At 36.9% G+C, this 18,453-nt stretch overlaps 1 protein-coding gene across 7 annotated transcripts in view; it reads right to left on the bottom strand.

Annotated features, from left to right (window-relative positions):
* Nucleotides 1-1,008: 1,008 nt before the first annotated feature.
* LOC126175951 (cyclin-dependent kinase 11B) overlaps nt 1,009-18,453 on the bottom strand; it is a 134,632-nt gene continuing 117,187 nt past the window's right edge. For 6 of the 7 annotated variants that reach the window (XM_049923037.1, XM_049923036.1, XM_049923035.1 and 3 more), the window contains 2 exons: nt 17,464-17,656; nt 2,045-2,701 (listed from right to left, as the gene is read on the bottom strand). In XM_049923037.1, coding sequence (XP_049778994.1) covers nt 2,606-2,701; nt 17,464-17,656 — 289 coding nt within the window. In that variant the 3' untranslated portion in view covers nt 2,045-2,605. Of the gene's footprint in view, nt 2,702-17,463; nt 17,657-18,453 lie in introns of all 7 variants that reach the window. The other variant, XR_007535627.1, reaches the window with a different exon arrangement.

An 18,453-nucleotide genomic window follows, 5' to 3' on the forward strand; every position in this document is an offset into this window, starting at 1 on the left:
TATATGTAATAAATTGATGTAACGGTGTTTCAGAAACCCTTGATAATGGAACTGAGCCAAAATAATGAAAAAATATAATATTCAAAATACAATTGAAACATGAAATGCAGTTCTGGTCTTGATTAAATATTTGTGTGAAGACTGAAATAGAAAAATACTATTTGAAAAAGGAATTCATAGACATAAATAAAACTAACTCTTTAATCTGCACTGCAAAGAAACAAAGTTTGGCACTTTGAGAAAGAAAATTATTCCAGAAAATGAGGTACTGGGGCAGAGATTTGTGTAAGGAGAAATGCCATATTTTCATATCTTTTTCTTTGAAGTTTGAAAAAAAAAAATAGGTCTGCATTTATCTAACTTCTCTCTCACATTAAGTCGTAGAATGTGAGATTTTTCATGAGCTCAAATTATTTATTTTAACCAGTTTAGAATGTTTTCAGTATGTAATCAGATAACAGTGAAATATTTGTGTCAGTTATCAACTGCTAACAATCATGTGTATACTACTTTTTCTTTCTTCTTGGTCTAATATCAAAATGTCATTTCATTTGCGTGGTCCTCTATTTTCACACAACACAGCTGTCATTACTCCCCAACATGAAACATACATTTTAAGGATTCACCATTTTCTCAGTATCTGCATATGAGGCAAAGAAACATCTCTCCTGTGTCTTCATAGTTTTACACAGAATGTTTCAGAGGTTTCTAGATATTATCAGCAGAGAATCATAGCCAGTATTAGTCCTTTCACAATAGCAAAAATGATTTTAACAGTGAGGCATCTAACTCATGTGTCACCATTAAGAGCACGATTGGGTGTAGTTTGGTGGAAATCTCAGAAGAAAGAACAAACAATCATGCCAGAAAAACCTAAATCAGTGATGGGATTTGCCATCTCTCAAAATATGCTTCTAAGGAATACAATTGTAAATCAACTACGTACAAAGAATGCTAATGGTTAGAACACCTCATCTGCAGGAGCAGCTGGGAGAGAAAAAAATAAATAAATAAATAATTGAGTCTTTGACATACCAAAAGAGGGAATTGAAATTATGGGTTGCAAAATGGTGAGCTGATAGGCAGGCAAAATTCCAAGAAGCAGAGAAAAACTGAAGTCCCATTGCTAGTTTTGGAATATCAATACCCAATACTTCTTTTTATATCAAGAGTGTGATATTGAACAAATGCATATAATTTTTAACATGACACATTTTGAAAATTAAGGGAAAAGAATTCTACAACTAATATGAAATAAATGAAAATCAGTTCTACCAGAAGCTGCATAAATGGGACAAAATATTCAGTGTTCCATTAATACATGAATCTGCAGAGCACTAATTTTCCAATCCCTTACTTAGTCACACTATCCTATTTTCAGTCATTGTTATTTGAGAGAGAATATCAAATATAAAAAATTATATGTAACAACACACCTTTCAAACTATTCCATCAACTTTTATTCTCAAATTACACAAATGTAAATGGCTCCCAATAGGTTGCAGAGCATACTAAGTACAGCAGTCAATATATTTGCTTTCTTTTTGTTTTTCCAGTGTTAATAGGCACACACTGTTTAGCACGAGTTTGGTTGAAATGTAAAAAGACTAGCCTTATGAGCACAGAGACAAAGAGGTTGTTTTAAAAAATAAAAATAAGAAGAAAGATGTGGGGATATTTATTCATGATTCCCTGGTTTATGACTTTTTCTGCTCTCTGAACACATTCAGCATGTTTTTCTTTTACTAATTGTATTTAAGAATGCAGAAGATTTTGACGAGGATGAGGTAGACACACAGTAGTTTCATATGGTTTTCCATGTCAGTTACTAACAACAGTTTTTTCTTTAAGTACTTTTGCTGAATCAGATTTGCATATCAGTTGTTTCTTCCCAAATTTATGAAGGACCATGTGGCAGCAGCACGTCATATAACATTTTAAACTGCTTCATTATGATTGTGTTAGAGCAAGAAGAATACTCAAGAAATGTCCAACTATTTGCTTCAGTCTTCAGTTTGGCTAATTGATCTCCTTTGTGCTAACCATCCAGCTGAAAAAATGACTGAAAATTTAAATATACTTTTTTACAGGAATCAATAAAAAAAGTATATTACTGGTTTTGCTTTTGCAAATGTGGGAAAATAGTGAGGATTGTCAGATTTTAAACAGCAACATTTATAAGTAATGTCTCATAACAGAATTACAAATTTTTTGCTGGATTTGTAAGAGAATACACAAAAACATTTTAATATTGACTACCACATACAAATGTAATAAAACAGAGGGTCTAGACAGCAAAAAATAAGACATAACAGGTAGGTTCACATGTACATGAAAATTTTAAATACTGAAAGTACATTTTAACAAAGAAAAAAGTTTTCTGGAGAGTACTAAAACCAAGCAAAATAGTTATTTATATGGGCACAATTACACGGTAAAAAAATATGTAAAACTGTTTATCGGAATTACCTAAGTTCAGCATAAATTAAGTTCCACTGATACTGCCATCACACTAATTTCACGACAATGTTAACCTTAATCAATGACGCATAGAATCATATAACCTTCGTGAAAACACAAAGGTAAATTCTGTGTTTCCAGTAATTCAGAATTTCAGACTGAAGCCAGCTCCAACTGCAACACGTCCTTTCTCAACAACACCCATGTGAAACCCACCAGCAGGGACTTCTTCATCATCTCCCTGAAACAATTGAATTATACTTAAAGTCAGTAACCCAAAATACAGTTATCTTGGAATTCAGTATTTTTAAAAATATGTATATACTTGAAACTAAAATTGTATAACACTGAAATAAAATTTTAGGGAAAACGTTTACAAACTGGAGGTGTTCCCAGGCAAGAGGGAAAAGAAAACTGGCACAAAGTGGGCTAAAGACAGGAAAAAGAAACAGTGAAAGAATGATGATACTGTAAAAAAAGAAAAAAGCGAGAAAGACTAAGAATGAAGGCACTAATGCAAGAGTTAAAAAATAAAAATTAACAGTTAATAACAAACTAAAAAATGGAAACTGAGTGTCTCTAAATCTTGCTAAACTTTATTCCATATTATTATTTTCAGCTGCTGGTATGGCTTTCTGGCAGGAACATATGCACTAACTCAAATTATTAATATTTGAGCAGTTTTACAGGAACAGAACAGTCACTTAGATGGATAAATGTTCACATAAATCTATGTAAGGCATGGTCTGCAATCCTGAAACTGCCAGCAAACTTTTCTGATTATGTAGTGTGCTTTGTCTAGTGAAGAAGACAAAATAATTATTATGTTGTGTGGCATTAATAATAAGCAGGTGAAGAAAGGTGCTATTATATGCCATCAGATGAAAGTTTATGATGGAAAATGCAATAGAAGTAACTTGTGCAAGCTGCTTGCTATAAATTATACATTTTAATCTCATGGGGAAATGCAGCTTAAGAGCAATGAAGACATTTGTAAGAGTATATTTAACACCTCAAGCTATAGCTAAGGACAATAAATATAGTACTGTTTTATGACCAATTGTGCTTTTTTCTGACAGTTTATATTTTAAACATGTTCTTATTTTTGTTTTATTTCATTGTTTTTCAGTATAATGTTGAAAATATTTATCTGCACTGTCATCATCTTTATTTCATTAATGGAAAATGAAATGTTTACTTTAAACCTGTCAAATATAATTGATAGGCATAATAATACTGTGACCAAAAAGTTTTACAAACTTCAAGTCCTCTTGTGAGGCATTTTGTTGCTGATCTGTCAACATTTCATTATAGTGCGAAAAGAGCCCCTTGGTGTCTAAATTTGATGATGGAAGACAAACTCCATCCAGGACGAAAGCAGACATTTGACAATGCCAATATTGCTACTAACTTGCCACATCATTAACAGAGTCAATCATCATCATCATCATCCTGGGGGTTGAAACAAGAACCTAGACCCTATGGCAGTTAACAGAGACTTGCATGGATCAGTGGCTGTAAGTGCTGACAGCTTCATCTGGAGGGGCATATCACTGTTTAGTTTCATCATTATATAGTCCTTTTCCCAGAGTAATAAATCCATCAAGTCAAACTTGAAACAGAGATAACAACATATTTTGGGGCACTTTTAAGACAAATTCTACCAAAAGCAACACATTTTGAAAAGATCTCTACTGCAGTGCATCAACTGGACAGTATATTTTTCATAGTATGCAATTGTAAATAACACCAACTACGGCACTTAAGCTTCACAAACATGATGCCTACTTGATTGAATTCATGCAAATGCGGTAAAACAGAACACTGAGAATATTTATTTTATTACTCAATATTATTTTTGCTATTTTGCGAAATGAAGTTTGTTGTTCAGTTTGATCTCTAGTGTCGTCCCACTGTTTGACTGGTTAATAGAAGCAAAGCAAGCAGACAACATGTTGATTCAGGTGTTTGAAAACCTGAAGTGCCATATATGATGGTACTTGTATCTATGCTTGCATACTATGAAAATAACGCAGTTTAATTGATGCACCACGTTGAAGATAATGGAGATCTCTCCAAAATAATTTTCTGGGGTATTTGTTTACCAAAACAGTTGGTTAATAACCATACACCCAACAATCAGTTCAAATAATTGCAGTTTTTGAAGTAGTAGGCTTGACAAAACATTCTGCAAAACAAAAATAAATCCCTTTCTAAAATCTACATAGGACAAATAGTTCAGAAGCCCACTCATGATCGAAATAATTGGATCTAATGACAACAATGTAGAAACTGGTATCAGTGACCATGAGGCAGATTTAACTCAGAACAGAAGCTTGCAGAAGAACTATGACTCAAAATTAAAAGAATAATTGACCTTCCGCTATACACTTATGTGCCTAGATCAGTTCGTGATGAGAAGAACCCTCTGTAATATACAGTCATTGTCTTGTGCTAAACACATTCTCTGAAAATTATTTCGAGCAGTTAGTTCATGAGTCCTCATGAATAGTAACCAGTTGTGAAAACACATTTTACCTCTTAGCAACAAATAATCCTGAGTTAATAGCGAGCATCAAAGCTGATACAGAGATAGTGAACACAGGGTTGTCGTGGTGAGATTGAATATTGTAACCCCCAAATCCTCCAAAAATAAATGAAAAATATACTTATTCAAAAAAGCAGATAAAAATTCACTTGATGCCTTCCTGAGAGTCAATCCCTACTCCTTCCAAATTAACAATGTAAGTGTAGGCCAGATGTGGCTTGAAGTCAAAGATATAGTGTCAGCAGCAATTGAGAGATTTATTCCAAATAAATTAACAAACGACAGAGCTGATCCTCCTTGGTACACAAAATGGGTCAGAACACTGTTGTAGAAACAAAGAAACAATTTAAACAGACACAAAATCCCCAAGATTGCTGATCTTTTACAGAAGCTCGAAAATTAGTGCAGACTTCAATGCGAGACGAGTATAATAATTTCCACAAATGAAACTTTGTTTTGAAACCTGGCAGAAAATTCAGAGATTCTGGTTGTATGTGAAGTATGCTAGCGGTAAGTCACAATCAATGCCTTCTCTGCACAATAGCTTCGGAAATACTATCAGTGACAGTGCTGCCAAAACAGAGATACTAAACACAGCCTCCGAAATGCCTTCACAAAAGAAGAAGTAAATATTCAAGAAATTGAATCTAGAACAGCTACCAGCAAGAGTAATGTAGAAGTACACACCCTCGGAGTAGTGAAACAACTTAAATCACTTAATAAAAGCAAGTCTTCTGGTCCAGACTGTATACCAATTAGGTCCCTTTCAGAGTATGCTGATACAATAGCTCCTACTTAACAGTCATATACAATCGTTCGCTCAAGGAAAGATCCGTACCCAAAGACTGGAAAGTTTCACAGGTCACACCAATATTCAAGAAAGGTAGTAGGAGTAATCCACTAAATTACTGACCCACATCATTAACGTTGATACGCAGCAGGATTTTGGAACATATATTGTGTTCGAATTTTCCCTTTAATCTTTAAACCAACCAACCAACATTATGAATTACCTCGAAGAAAACAGTCAATTAACACATAGTCAACATGGATTTAGAAAACATCGTTCCTATGAAACACAACTAGCTCTTTACTTGCATGAAGTGTTGAGAGTGCTATTGACAAGTGATTTCAGATTGGGTCCATATTTCTGGATTTCCAGAAGGCTTTTGAGACTGTAACACAAGCAGCTTGTAGTGAAATTGCGTGCTTATGGAATATTGTCTCAATTATGTGACTGGATTTGTGATTTCCCGTCAGAGATCAGACTGGATTTGTGATTTCCCGTCAGAGATCACAGTTCGTGGTAATTGATGGAAAGTTATCGAGTAAAACAGAAGTATTTCTGGCATTCCCCAAGGTAGTGTTATAGGCCCTTTGCTGTTCCTCACTAAGAAAGTCATCAGAAGATCATAACAAATTGCAAAACGATTTAGAAAAGATATTTGTATGGTTCGAAAATTGGCAACTATCCCTAAATAATGAAAAGTGTGAGGTCATCCACATGAGTGCTAAAAGGAATTGTTTAAACTTCGGTTACATGATAAATCAATCAAATCTAATGGCCCTAAATTCAACTAAACACCTAGGAATTACAATTATGAACAACTTAAATTGGAAGGACCACACAGAAAATGTTGTGAGGCTAACCAAAGACTGTCTTTTATGGCAGGACACTTAGAAAATGTAACGGAGCTACTAAGCAGACTGCCTGCACTATGCTTTTCTGTCCCCTTCTAGAATACTGCTGCACGGTGTGGGATCTTTACCAGATAGTATTGACGGAGTACACTGAAAAAGTTCATACAAGGACAGCACTTTTGTATTATTGTGAAATAGGGGAGAGAAGGTCTCTGAAATGCTACAGGATTTGGGGTGGACATCATTAAAACATAGGCGTTTTCCGTTGTGGCGGAATCTTCTCACAAAATTCCAATCACCAAGTCTCTCCTCTGAATGTGAAAATATTTTGTTGACACCAACATAGGGGAAAACAATCACCATGATAAAATAAGGGAAACCAGAGCTTGTATGGAAATATGTAGGTGTTTGTTCCTTCCATGCGGTATATGAGATTGGAATAATAGAGAATTGTGAAGGTGGTTCCATGGGTGAACCCTCTGCCAGGTACTTAAATCTGATTTGCAGAGTATCCATGTCAATGTAGATGTAAACAAACTTCTGAAGAAACTAAAGATTACTACATAACAGGAGGAGGAAATTACCCAATGACAGTGAGATCATTAGAGACTGAGCATAAGTTCACATTAGGGAAGAATGGAGAAAGAAAGTGGCTGTATTTCAACAGAACCATCCTGGCATTTGCCTTAAGCGATTTAGGGAAACCACGGAAAACCTAAATCAGGATGGCGGGATGCGGGTTTGCTGCCATCCTTCTGAATGTGAGTCCAGTATGCTAACCACTGTGTTACCCGCTCGGTTACAGCATAATAGGTGTAAAACAAAAAATAGGTTACAGACAGATTTTGAATGAAATGTGTGTGACTGTCATGAGGGCAATCTGTTGTGCCTTGAATGACTGCTGTAAAAGGATATGCTTGGCAGATATCTTACAAATGCAAAAAAATTCTGGTCACATATAAGAGCTGTTGCAGCACCAGAGGATGTGCTTGGCAGATCTCTTACAAATGCAAAAAAATACTGGTCACATATAAGAGCTGTTGTAGCACCAGAGTTAGTGTTCAAACATTTATGGATGACTCTGGAGCTGAAATTGAGAATGGTAAAGCAAAATCAGAAATGCTGTACAACATTTTCAAATATTCCTTTACAAAAGATTAGCCAGAGCTACTGCCCAAATTTAATGGTTCAAATGGCTCTGAGCACTATGGGACTTAACATCTGAGGTCATCAGTCCCCTAGAACTTAGAACTACTTAAACCTAACTAACCTAAGGACATCACATACATCCATGCCCGAGGCAGGATTCGAACCTGCAACCGTAGCGGTCGCAAGGTTCCAGACTGAAGCGCCTAGAACTGCTCGGCCACAATGGCTGGCCCGAAATTTAATTTTTGCACCACATTTTATTGGCACTAGTGTCTGTAACTTAGGTAAACAGCTGATACCATTATATAACTGAACAAAGCTCCCGTGTCTGATGTAATCCCTTCCGGATTCTACAGCAAATTTGTAGCTGAGCTAGCCCCTCTTTGGAACGTAATGTATCATAAATATACTGAACAAAAAACTGTGCCCACAGTTTGAAGAAATCCATCTACAAGAAGAGTAGCAGAAGTAGTCCACAAATCTACCATCCTGTATCACTCACATCAATTTGTTGTAGAATCTTAGAACATATTCTGAACACTCAAGACACTTTGAACAGAATGATTTCCATACCCACCAGCACATGGATTCTGAAAACATCAGTTACGTGAATTTCATCTTGTATTTTTCTTACATGACATAATGAAAGCTGTGGATGAAATCAGTCAGGCAGATGCAGTATTTCTCAACTTCCAAAAACCATTTGACTCAGTGCCAGATCCATACGTATGATCCAAAGTACACTTGTAGGTGGTATCAAGTGAAATTTGTGACTGAACTGAGGATTTTTGTAGGAAGCTGCAGCACTTTATCTTGGATGGTAGATTGTCAGAAGAAGTAGAAGTACAAGTAACTTAGGTATAGGTGTGCCCAAGGGAAGTGTGTTGGAGACAAATCTTGATAAGTTTTAAAAGTGATGATTACAATATCAGTAAAGAGACTGTTTATAAAACATTGTGTTATTCATTCCAGAATATTGTTCAAGTGAGTGCGGCCTGTACCATATAGGGCTGACCAGGGCAACCGATGGTCATACATATTTGTGATTCACAAGAAATCATCCTAGAGATGCTGAAAAAACTGAATGGCGGACACTTGAAAACAGGTGCAAACTACCCTGTGAAAGCCTGCTAACAAAATTTCAAGAACCAACTGTAAGTGAGGAACCTAGGAACATACTATAAGCCACTATGTATCATTTCCGTAGAAATCGTTACGACAAGATTACACTGTGTCCACAGTGCACAGTGATGTTTGAAGCAGTCAGTGTTCCATGTGTAAGTGGAATGGGAAGAAGCCCTAGTAGCTGGTATAATAGGAAGTATCCAGTGCCATGCACTTCACAGTGGTTTGCAGAGTATAGGCAGAGATGTGGAACTGTTACTGTAAAGGAATTTGTGGACAGTAGGGTATTTTCGTGTGATATCAGTATAGGACATCATTTTACATGAAAACTGAATGGTCAATTGAATGTCAGACATGAACCTCAGCCATGACAGAAAATTCAAGATACAGTTTCAACATTAAGTAACTCAGTTATCAAAATTAGTAACCGCTGCATTCAAATTTACCTTTTACCATGGGCACGGGAAAAATACCACATTTTATGACATTTCATAAAAACTGCCGACTTTGGCCTACTTTACGATATTATTATAAGTTATCACGATCTGAACCCACTAAGTGTATTAATACGTTAGTGTTTTACAATAGAAAGTAGGTTTGAGAAGAAAGGTTTGCAGCTGAGACAATGAAGTGCTAGAAAACCTTACGCAAACACTTACTGGCACTATTCCATTTCTACCTGCTGAGTATTTGAAAAGCACCACTGGTTACCAATAGAACTGCATAACAATTGAACCTATGAGAAATATGTAGGTGGGTGAGGGGTGGGGAGGACAAAAAGAAAAGGAAAGGAAGACATACTGAAACATTTGCTCATTCTCAAATTTCATTCATGCAAATACAGCAGTTTACTGTCAAGCACACTGTAAACTGATAAACACTTAAGATCAACAGACTCCACGCAATAAGGCTTTAAATATGAACAGAGCTTTTAGCTGTGTAATAGATTATAAAACGCTTGGAAAATGAAACAGTGTCTGATTGCAGAATAACCTATTTTTTACACATTACAGATGTGGACAGACAGCATTAGTTTCCCTAAAATATGTCACACCATATCTACATACCTACTTCACAAGCCACCATATGGTTCATGGTGATGGGTGCCATGTACCACTACTAGTCATTCCACTCATAAATAGAGCACTCTGTGCCTCCAGATGATCACATGTTTTATCTTGTCTTCATGGTCCTTATACTAAATGTGCACTGATGGCAGTAGAATCGTTCTGCATACAGACACAAATGCTGGAACTCTTAATTTGAGTGTTTTATAACATCCCTCCAGGGATTCCCCCTCCAGGGATTCCCCTTTGCAGCATGCCTCTGAATTGCTTCAAATGCTCCAATTACAATGTTGCAAAGGATAACATACTGATTCTATTATTTAAGAAGTCTCTGAGCCATTCGGATATTGAGCTATTCCTTATGATGGGATCTTCATTTAACAGTCAGCAGTGGGGCATTGTACAAAAAGCTTTCTGGAAATCTGCAATCTGTCTGCTGCCCTTCATCCATGGTTCACAGGATACTGTGCAGAACAGGGCAAGCTGAGTTCATAAAAGTGAAGCTGTCTAAATCCATGTTAATTTATGGACAAAAGCTTTTCTATTTCAGGGAAATTTATTATATTTGGTCTTGTAATACTCTCAAGAATTCTACAAATTTTGTGGGTTTGTTCTTTCACACTTATTATATGCAGGACTCACCAACAGTTGTTTTCAGTCACTTGGGAATTTGTGCTGCACAAGAAATTTGTGATACATGCAAGGGGCCAACTGCAAAAAGTACTCTCTGTAAAATCGAAGTGGATCCCATCCAGAATTGATGGTGGCTTATTTGTTTCCAACACTTTATCAGTTGCCTGTCACCAATGCTTTTTTTCTAAAAAAAATTTTTACGGTACTCTTACACTGGATATAATGCAGCGAAAATTACTTATAACTGAAGCCTGGGATACCACCCGTCTGCTTTTAGCCATGACGTCATCAACATGTCAGGGGGGGGAGGAGGAAGGCATCGAACTCTTCAGTTGACGTTACTACAGCTCAAATGAAACAGGTGATACCGAAAAACAATGGAACATACAAGAGAATGTGGTATCAAACACTTTAGTTTACATCACATCAAATGAAGCATGTCATTCCTATCAACCCTTGAACAATAAAAGAAAATGGTATCGTACACTTCTGTTGATCTATAATACACCTGTGTGTCCAATCAACCCTCCAACATACATAATAATACAAGGAAATATTACCGAACATATATTTTAACCTATAAAACACCTCTAATAGAACAAGTAAAATAGTTTGTTAGGTTTCTGCTCATCTCTCACCTCCAACTTAACTTACAAGTTACAACGAAAGACAGGACACACTGTAAAATTTCGCACAACCAATAAGAACAGAACATCAAACGCAAACGAAGAAAGAACAACAAAACAAAGATGGCAATGAACCGCGAAGGATCATGGTAGCGGGACTGTAGAGACATCTATCGGTAGCTCATATCCGTTTAGCACTACCATTGCCCACTATTAGCGGGCGAGGGCACTACATGCTTGTCGAACTGGCTGCCAGCGATTCAATTGTTGGGAACGGTTGCCGCATCTTCAAAACGCTTGAAACAGTCAATTACATTGCTTTTCCTACCAGAAACTGCACTGGTCTCATTCGTATTGCAATTACCAGCACGAAAAAATGAAATAAAAAATTTACATCCGTGAAATAATTCTCTGGCACTCTTCAAAGTCCTCAACATCGTAAAAAAAATTACTTTGTCGATGAAAAGGTTTTGGGGTACGCGTCCCACAGTGTTCCCCCAGAAAAACAGCACTGCCTGTCACCATCAGTGATGTCTATTTCTATGTCTTCCTGTGTGACATCAAGCAATGGTATATTTGTACACTCCTCTTACGTGAATGATTTTTTTTAAAATGCAAAATTTAAAACTTCAGCTTTCCTATTGATCACTTCTGTTATCAGAGCGGACGTGTCATTAGTGATTGGAAGAGGAGCCTTCAATCTGCTTCATGATTTGAAATGGGATCATTTTCTTGGGTTCTCAACAAGATCTTTGGCTAAAGTATGATAATGGAAGCTGTTTATGCTTCATGCATTGATATTGTTATAGGAGCATGAATTTCTAATAACTTTTGCCTATCTAAATTTTGCATTCTGTTTTGAACTGAGAACATAACAATCGCTGCTACTTTAGTAATTTTCAAATTTTATCATCAAACCACAGAGGGTCTTCTCCATCATTAATCCTTAAATGTTGTCCATAATTCTCGTATGTCTAACATTTTGAAACTAAATGACATCCATTACTTGTCTAAGTAGAATGCTAAAAACTGCTTATCTGTTCTTTCCAGCAAAGAAGCCCTCCTAGAATTCTCGATGGGTGTATTAATTTTAGTAACCATTGTCATTATGACAACATTTTGACCAGTAATTGCTGTTTCTATACTGCCAGTGCCAATAAAATCAGGCCTGTTTGTAACTGTTGTTGTTGTTGTTGTGGTCTTCACTCCTGAGACTGGTTTGATGCAGCTCTCCATGCTACCCTATCCTGTGGCAAGCTTCTTCATCTCCCAGTACTTACTGCAACCCACATCCTTCTGAATCTGCTTAGTGTATTCATCTCTTGGTCTCCCTCTATGATTTTTACCCTCCACGCTGCCCTCCAATGCTAAATTTGTGATCCCTTGATGCCTCAGAACATGTCCTACTAACTGGTCCCTTCTTTTTGTCAAGTTGTGCCACACACTCCTCTTCTCCCCAATTCTGTTCAATACTTCATCATTAGTTATGTGATCTACCCATCTAATCTTCAGCATTCTTCTGTAGCACCACATTTCGAAAGCTTCTATTCTCTTCTTGTCCAAACTATTTATCGTCCATGTTTCAGTTCCATACATGGCTATGCCCCATACAAATACTTTCAGAAACGACTTCCTGACTCTTAAATCTATACTCCATGTTAACAAATTTCTCTTCATCAGAAACGCTTTCCTTGCCATTGCCAGTCTACATTTTATCTCCTCTCTACTTCGACCATCATCAGTTATTTTGCTCCCCAAATAGCGAAACCCCTTTACTACTTTAAGCGTCTCATTCTTTAATCTGATTCCCTCAGCATCACCCGACTTAATTCAACTACATTCCATTATCCTCGTTTTGCTTTTGTTGATGTTCATCTTATATCCTCCTTTCAAGACACTGTCCATTCCGTTCAACTGCTCTTCCAAGTCCTTTGCTGTCTCTGACAGAATTACAATGTCATCGGCGAACCTCAAAGTTTTTCCAAATTTTTTTTTTGTTTCCTTTACTGCTTGCTCAATATACAGATTGAATAACATCGGGGAGAGGCTACAACCCTGTCTCACTCCCTTCCCAACCACTGCTTCCCTTTCATGCCCCTCGACTCTTATAACTGCCATCTGGTTTCTGTACAAATTGTAAATAGCCTTTCGCTCCCTGTATTTTACCCCTGTGCCACCTTTAGAATTTGAAAGAGAGTATTCCAGTGAACATTGTCAAAAGCTTTCTCTAAGTACACAAATGCTAGAAATGTAGGTTTGCCTTTCCTTAATCTTTCTTCTAAGATAAGTCGTAAGGTCAGTATTGCCTCACGTGTTCCAATATTTCTACGGAATCCAAACTGATCTTCCCCGAGGTCAGCTTCTACCAGTTTTTCCATTCGTCTGTAAAGAATTCGCATTAGTATTTTGCAGCTGTGACTTATTAAACTGATAGTTCGATAATTTTCACATCTGTCAACACCTGCTTTCTTTGGAATTGGAATTATTATATTCCTCTTGAAGTCAGGGTATTTCGCCTGTCTCATACATCTTGCTCACCAGATGGTAGAGTTTTGTCAGGACTGGCTCTCCCAAGGCCATAAGTAGTTCTAATGGAATGTTGTCTACTCCCGGGGCCTTGTTTCGACTCAGGTCTTTCAGTGGTCTGTCAAACTCTTCACGCAGTATCGTATCTCCCATTTCATCTTCATCTACATCCTCTTCTATTTCCCTAATATTGTCCTCGAGTACATCGCCCTTGTATAGACCCTCTATATACTCCTTCCACCTTTCTGCTTTCCCTTCTTTGCTTAGAACTGGGTTGCCGTCTGAGCTCTTGATATTCATACAAGTGGTTCTCTTCTCTCCAAAGGTCTCTTTAATTTTCCTGTAGGCAGTATCTATCTTACCCCTAGTGAGACAAGCCTCTACATCCTTACATTTGTCCTCTAGCCATCCCTGCTTAGCCATTTTGCACTTCCTGTCGATCCCATTTTTGAGACGTCTGTATTCCTTTTTGCCTGCTTCATTTACTGCATTTTTATATTTTCTCCTTTCGTCAATTAAGTTCAATATTTCTTCTGTTACCCAAGGAGTTCTACTAGCCCTCGTCTTTTTACCTACTTGATCCTCTGCTGCCTTCCTCAAAGCTACCCATTCTTCTTCTACTGTACTTCTTTCCCCCATTCCTGTCAATTGTTCCCTTATGCTCTCCCTGAAACTCTGTACAACCTCTGGTTCTTTCAGTTTATCCAGGTCCCATCTTCTTAAATTCCCACCTTTCTGCAGTTTCTTCAGTTTTAATCTACAGTTCATCCTTTTTGCAGTTTCTTCAGTTTTAATCTACAGTTCATAACCAATAGATTGTGGTCAGAGTCCACATCGGCCCCTGGAAATGTCTTACAATTTAAAACCAGGTTCCTAAATCTCTGTCTTACCATTATATAATCTATCTGATACTTTCTAGCATCTCCAGGATTCTTCCATGTATACAACCTTCTTTCATGATTCTTGAACCAAGTGTTTGCTATGATTAAGTTATGCTCTGTGCAAAACTCTACCAGGCGGCTTCCTCTTTCATTTCTTACCCCCAATTCATATTCACCTACTATGTTTCCTTCTCTCCCTTTTCCTACTCTCGAATTCCAGTCACCCATGACTATTGAATTTTCATCTCCCTTCACTACCTGAATAATTTCTTTTATCTCGTCATACATTTCTTCAATTTCTTCATCATCTGCAGAGCTAGTTGTCATATAAACTTGTACTACTGTAGTAAGCGTGGGCTTCGTGTCTATCTTGGCCACATAATGCGTTCACTATGCTGTCACAAGGTCTAAAATATGGAGTGGGTTGTTGAACTAGCTGCTGGAGACAGTTTTAATAAAATATGTTTAGAACCACTTCCACAACTGTCTGTCTGCACCAGCTGCAAAGACTCCATAGGCATCACAGTCTATATTCGGTAAGTTGAAGTCGTCTTCAACTGAAATCTTAAAATTGCATGATCAGGTTGATTCCATGCAACTGAGAGTAGATGCTCTTTGAATTATTCTACAACTATTCCAGTGGAATCGATTAGCTGTTAAAACCATGCAGTGATTAACCCGAGTTCATCTAGGCCAGTGATCAGCAAATTCATTAGTCAACAGAGCAGAATCTGGCAACAGAATGGCTGAAATTTCTCTTGGGAGCCAAAATTTGTAAAAAATAAATATACAGATAGGTACATTGTTATTAACTTAATTAGGGTATTCCTAAGCTGGTCCCTACGAAAAACATCCTCAGTCTGACTGAGAAATGACCACTAAGCCCTGCTTCCAACTCTCCAATCCACATTAGTTGTTTCGTCTGTCTCCTTTAGTTCATCCTCTGTTATGTCCATACCCTCCCATATACCTTTCTCAATAATTGAAATTACATGTTCTTCTCCACAGCACTTTCTAAAATTAAAACAATAAACTTTATTTAAAGTCTTAAGTATTACTTAAACTATTCGTATGTTTAATAAAACTGGATAACATAATTAACGGTAAGAGGAGAATGACAGTGCAGAGGCAAAGTGCCTCAGACAAAGGCAGGTTGAATTACCAGCCAAAGGGGTGCAGATTTTAACTAAAATTCTTATCATTATGGCCCTGAATGCTACTTCCCTAAAGGATTCCAAAATGCGCCCAACATTGGAGCTCCCATAACTAGCAAACCCTCCCTCTCTTGTACCTGCTTGTATTCTGCTGAATGGGCAGCCACTTGTTCATTCACAGAGTGAATAGGCGACACCAGACAGCCAGTCCCTCTACATTGAATCTCTGCTTGCTTTGAGCAATGCAAACACTTTATAACCTGCCACTTACTCTGAGGTGAGTGCAGTTCTCCCGCATCAGGATCCATAAAAAGGTGCCTAGCAATTAAGCCTGTGGACCAAACAAGTGAAACTTGAGGTATCCCATGCAACATACCAGTTTCTCCATCATACCCACACCCCAAAGAAGCCAACTGCAGGTGGCTAACAGCGGCTTCAGCTGTTTGTGAACTGCAGCCAGCTCCTGCATCCACGCACCCTCCCTGTCCATCCTACTATTAAAATGCAAGTGGAAGCACTAGAAAAAAGACAAAAAGGAGCCCTGTTTTCTATCATTACAATGTTCAAGTTACCTGACTGTGGTGCTCCTGGCAGCATAAATCTACAGTACTAAAACTATTAAAATAAACAAGAAAACAAACACTAGCTCTGGTGACTTTTAGACATGGCTGAATGGCGATACTAATAATTAGTATTATAAAATGAGAAGTGCAAGCTTCTATGTGAAAACTGAACTCAAGGGCATAGCACGTAAAGCTACAATGAAAGGTCTGTAACTGCCAATAAATGATTTAACTTAGGAGAGAGTAATAAATTTTTGGGTACTCTTCCTTTTTTCATATATGCGCTTAACAAAAATTATTGCTATGGAAATTCTAACTCATGCAAGGCACTTTTAATTTATTTTTGCTTTACTCTTACATTTTTCAGCATTTTATGTGCTATTCTGCAGTTTTTTGTTGACATTTGGTTCTTAATTTATTTTTCTGTCTGAAAATTTTGTCAGTGAATAACATTTTCAAAACTGTCGGGGGGGAAACATTAAGATGGTCTAAATTATAAGTATCTTGCTGAGTGAGGTATGTTCATACTTACTAAAACACTTTCCGTAGTGTAAAGCATTTATGAATTATGTGGTAAAGAAGTGAAATAATTATGAAAGTTAGCAGGATGTGTGTGCACGTGCATGCAAATTTGCATGTTTATACGCTGACTAATATGCCTTTCTCTGATGAAAAATAAAAAAAAAACATACCGAGTGGTTTGAGGACCAGACATAAAGGTCTATGCAAAAATATTTTTTTTTCTTGGAATTTTATATTAGGTTCTCTCTCAAATTGCTGTTTCCACTCTTAATTTATATTTCACACATCAAGAAAATGTGCGGTGGCAGAAGAAATGCACGTACACTGATGTACAAAAAATGTGACTATATTAATAGTTATCAGAAGGTATATTTGTTTTGTTGCTACTCTTTGCAAAACTAAAAATTCATTTCATCCTGAATACATTATTAATGGCAATCTTGAGAGCTAAATCAATATGACAGCTACGGGAAAAAACATTTACAAAATGTATTCCGAGCTGCATCTTTCAATGCAGATAGAACACTTTCAATTAATTTATGTATCATCTCAGTTTAACATAACGTACTAGTTGCTTATATTCATGACCACCAGGTGGTGGTTTAGGGGAAGCAGCAGCTGCTTTGCGATGTCCAAGCTCACTCTTTGCTGGCCATGTTGGAAACATAGCAGGGTCAATAGGTAAAGGTGCCTCCTTAAAGTAATCATGGTTTAAGGCTGCTTCGGCGGTGATGCGTTGTGCTGGATCATATGTTAGAAACCTGTAACACAACCATTGTGTTATTAATATATCAGTGTTTCAAATATTTAAACTCTCAATTATAAGATAAACTGTATGGCTATAAACTCCATTCCACTTTGTGAATAAGCTGTACAGCAAGGAATTACATTATCAGTTCATTGATATTTGCATTTTAATACTGGCTTGAAGTAGACAAGCATATGAAAGTTGACACTAACAATAAGACAGAGAATAAATTAGCTTAAAATGGTAGCTAAAACAGAAATAATTAAAGTACAATGATACACAATCAAATGAGAAACAAGAAACATGGCTTATGGATGCACTGAATGAGAACAAGAGGCATCAGGTGAAAAGCTTTAACGGGAAGCATCAAGTACATTTACATAGAAAAGAAATATACTGAATGTAAAGAGCAGTGAGACAGATACATCACCAATGCATGAAGATTACATGGAAGGAGATGATTTTGTAATTTAATATAAATTTAAGTAGTTCATGAGTTAACCTATGGTATCAGTGTGCAGTCTGGTAACTAGAAACCATATATTTTCATTCATCTGAGGTTCTGTCCAAAATTATGGATGTTAAATAGCTGCAACACACAGTTATATGTCATTAATGAATTGCAGGTCACAAGGATATCTTCAAACAAACTACCCAAATTCATATCAGGTTGTGCACAGCAACTTATACCCATATTACTGCACAAACTAGGCAAAGCCACAAAAATAATCAAATGACAAGAGATTAAGTGATGGATGTTATAGTTCTAATCAAAATCAATAGCAACACTTTGCCATTCAGTTCATAAGC

This window comes from Schistocerca cancellata, chromosome 3 (assembly GCF_023864275.1).
Source record: "Schistocerca cancellata isolate TAMUIC-IGC-003103 chromosome 3, iqSchCanc2.1, whole genome shotgun sequence".
Classification (NCBI taxonomy): domain Eukaryota; kingdom Metazoa; phylum Arthropoda; class Insecta; order Orthoptera; family Acrididae; genus Schistocerca; species Schistocerca cancellata.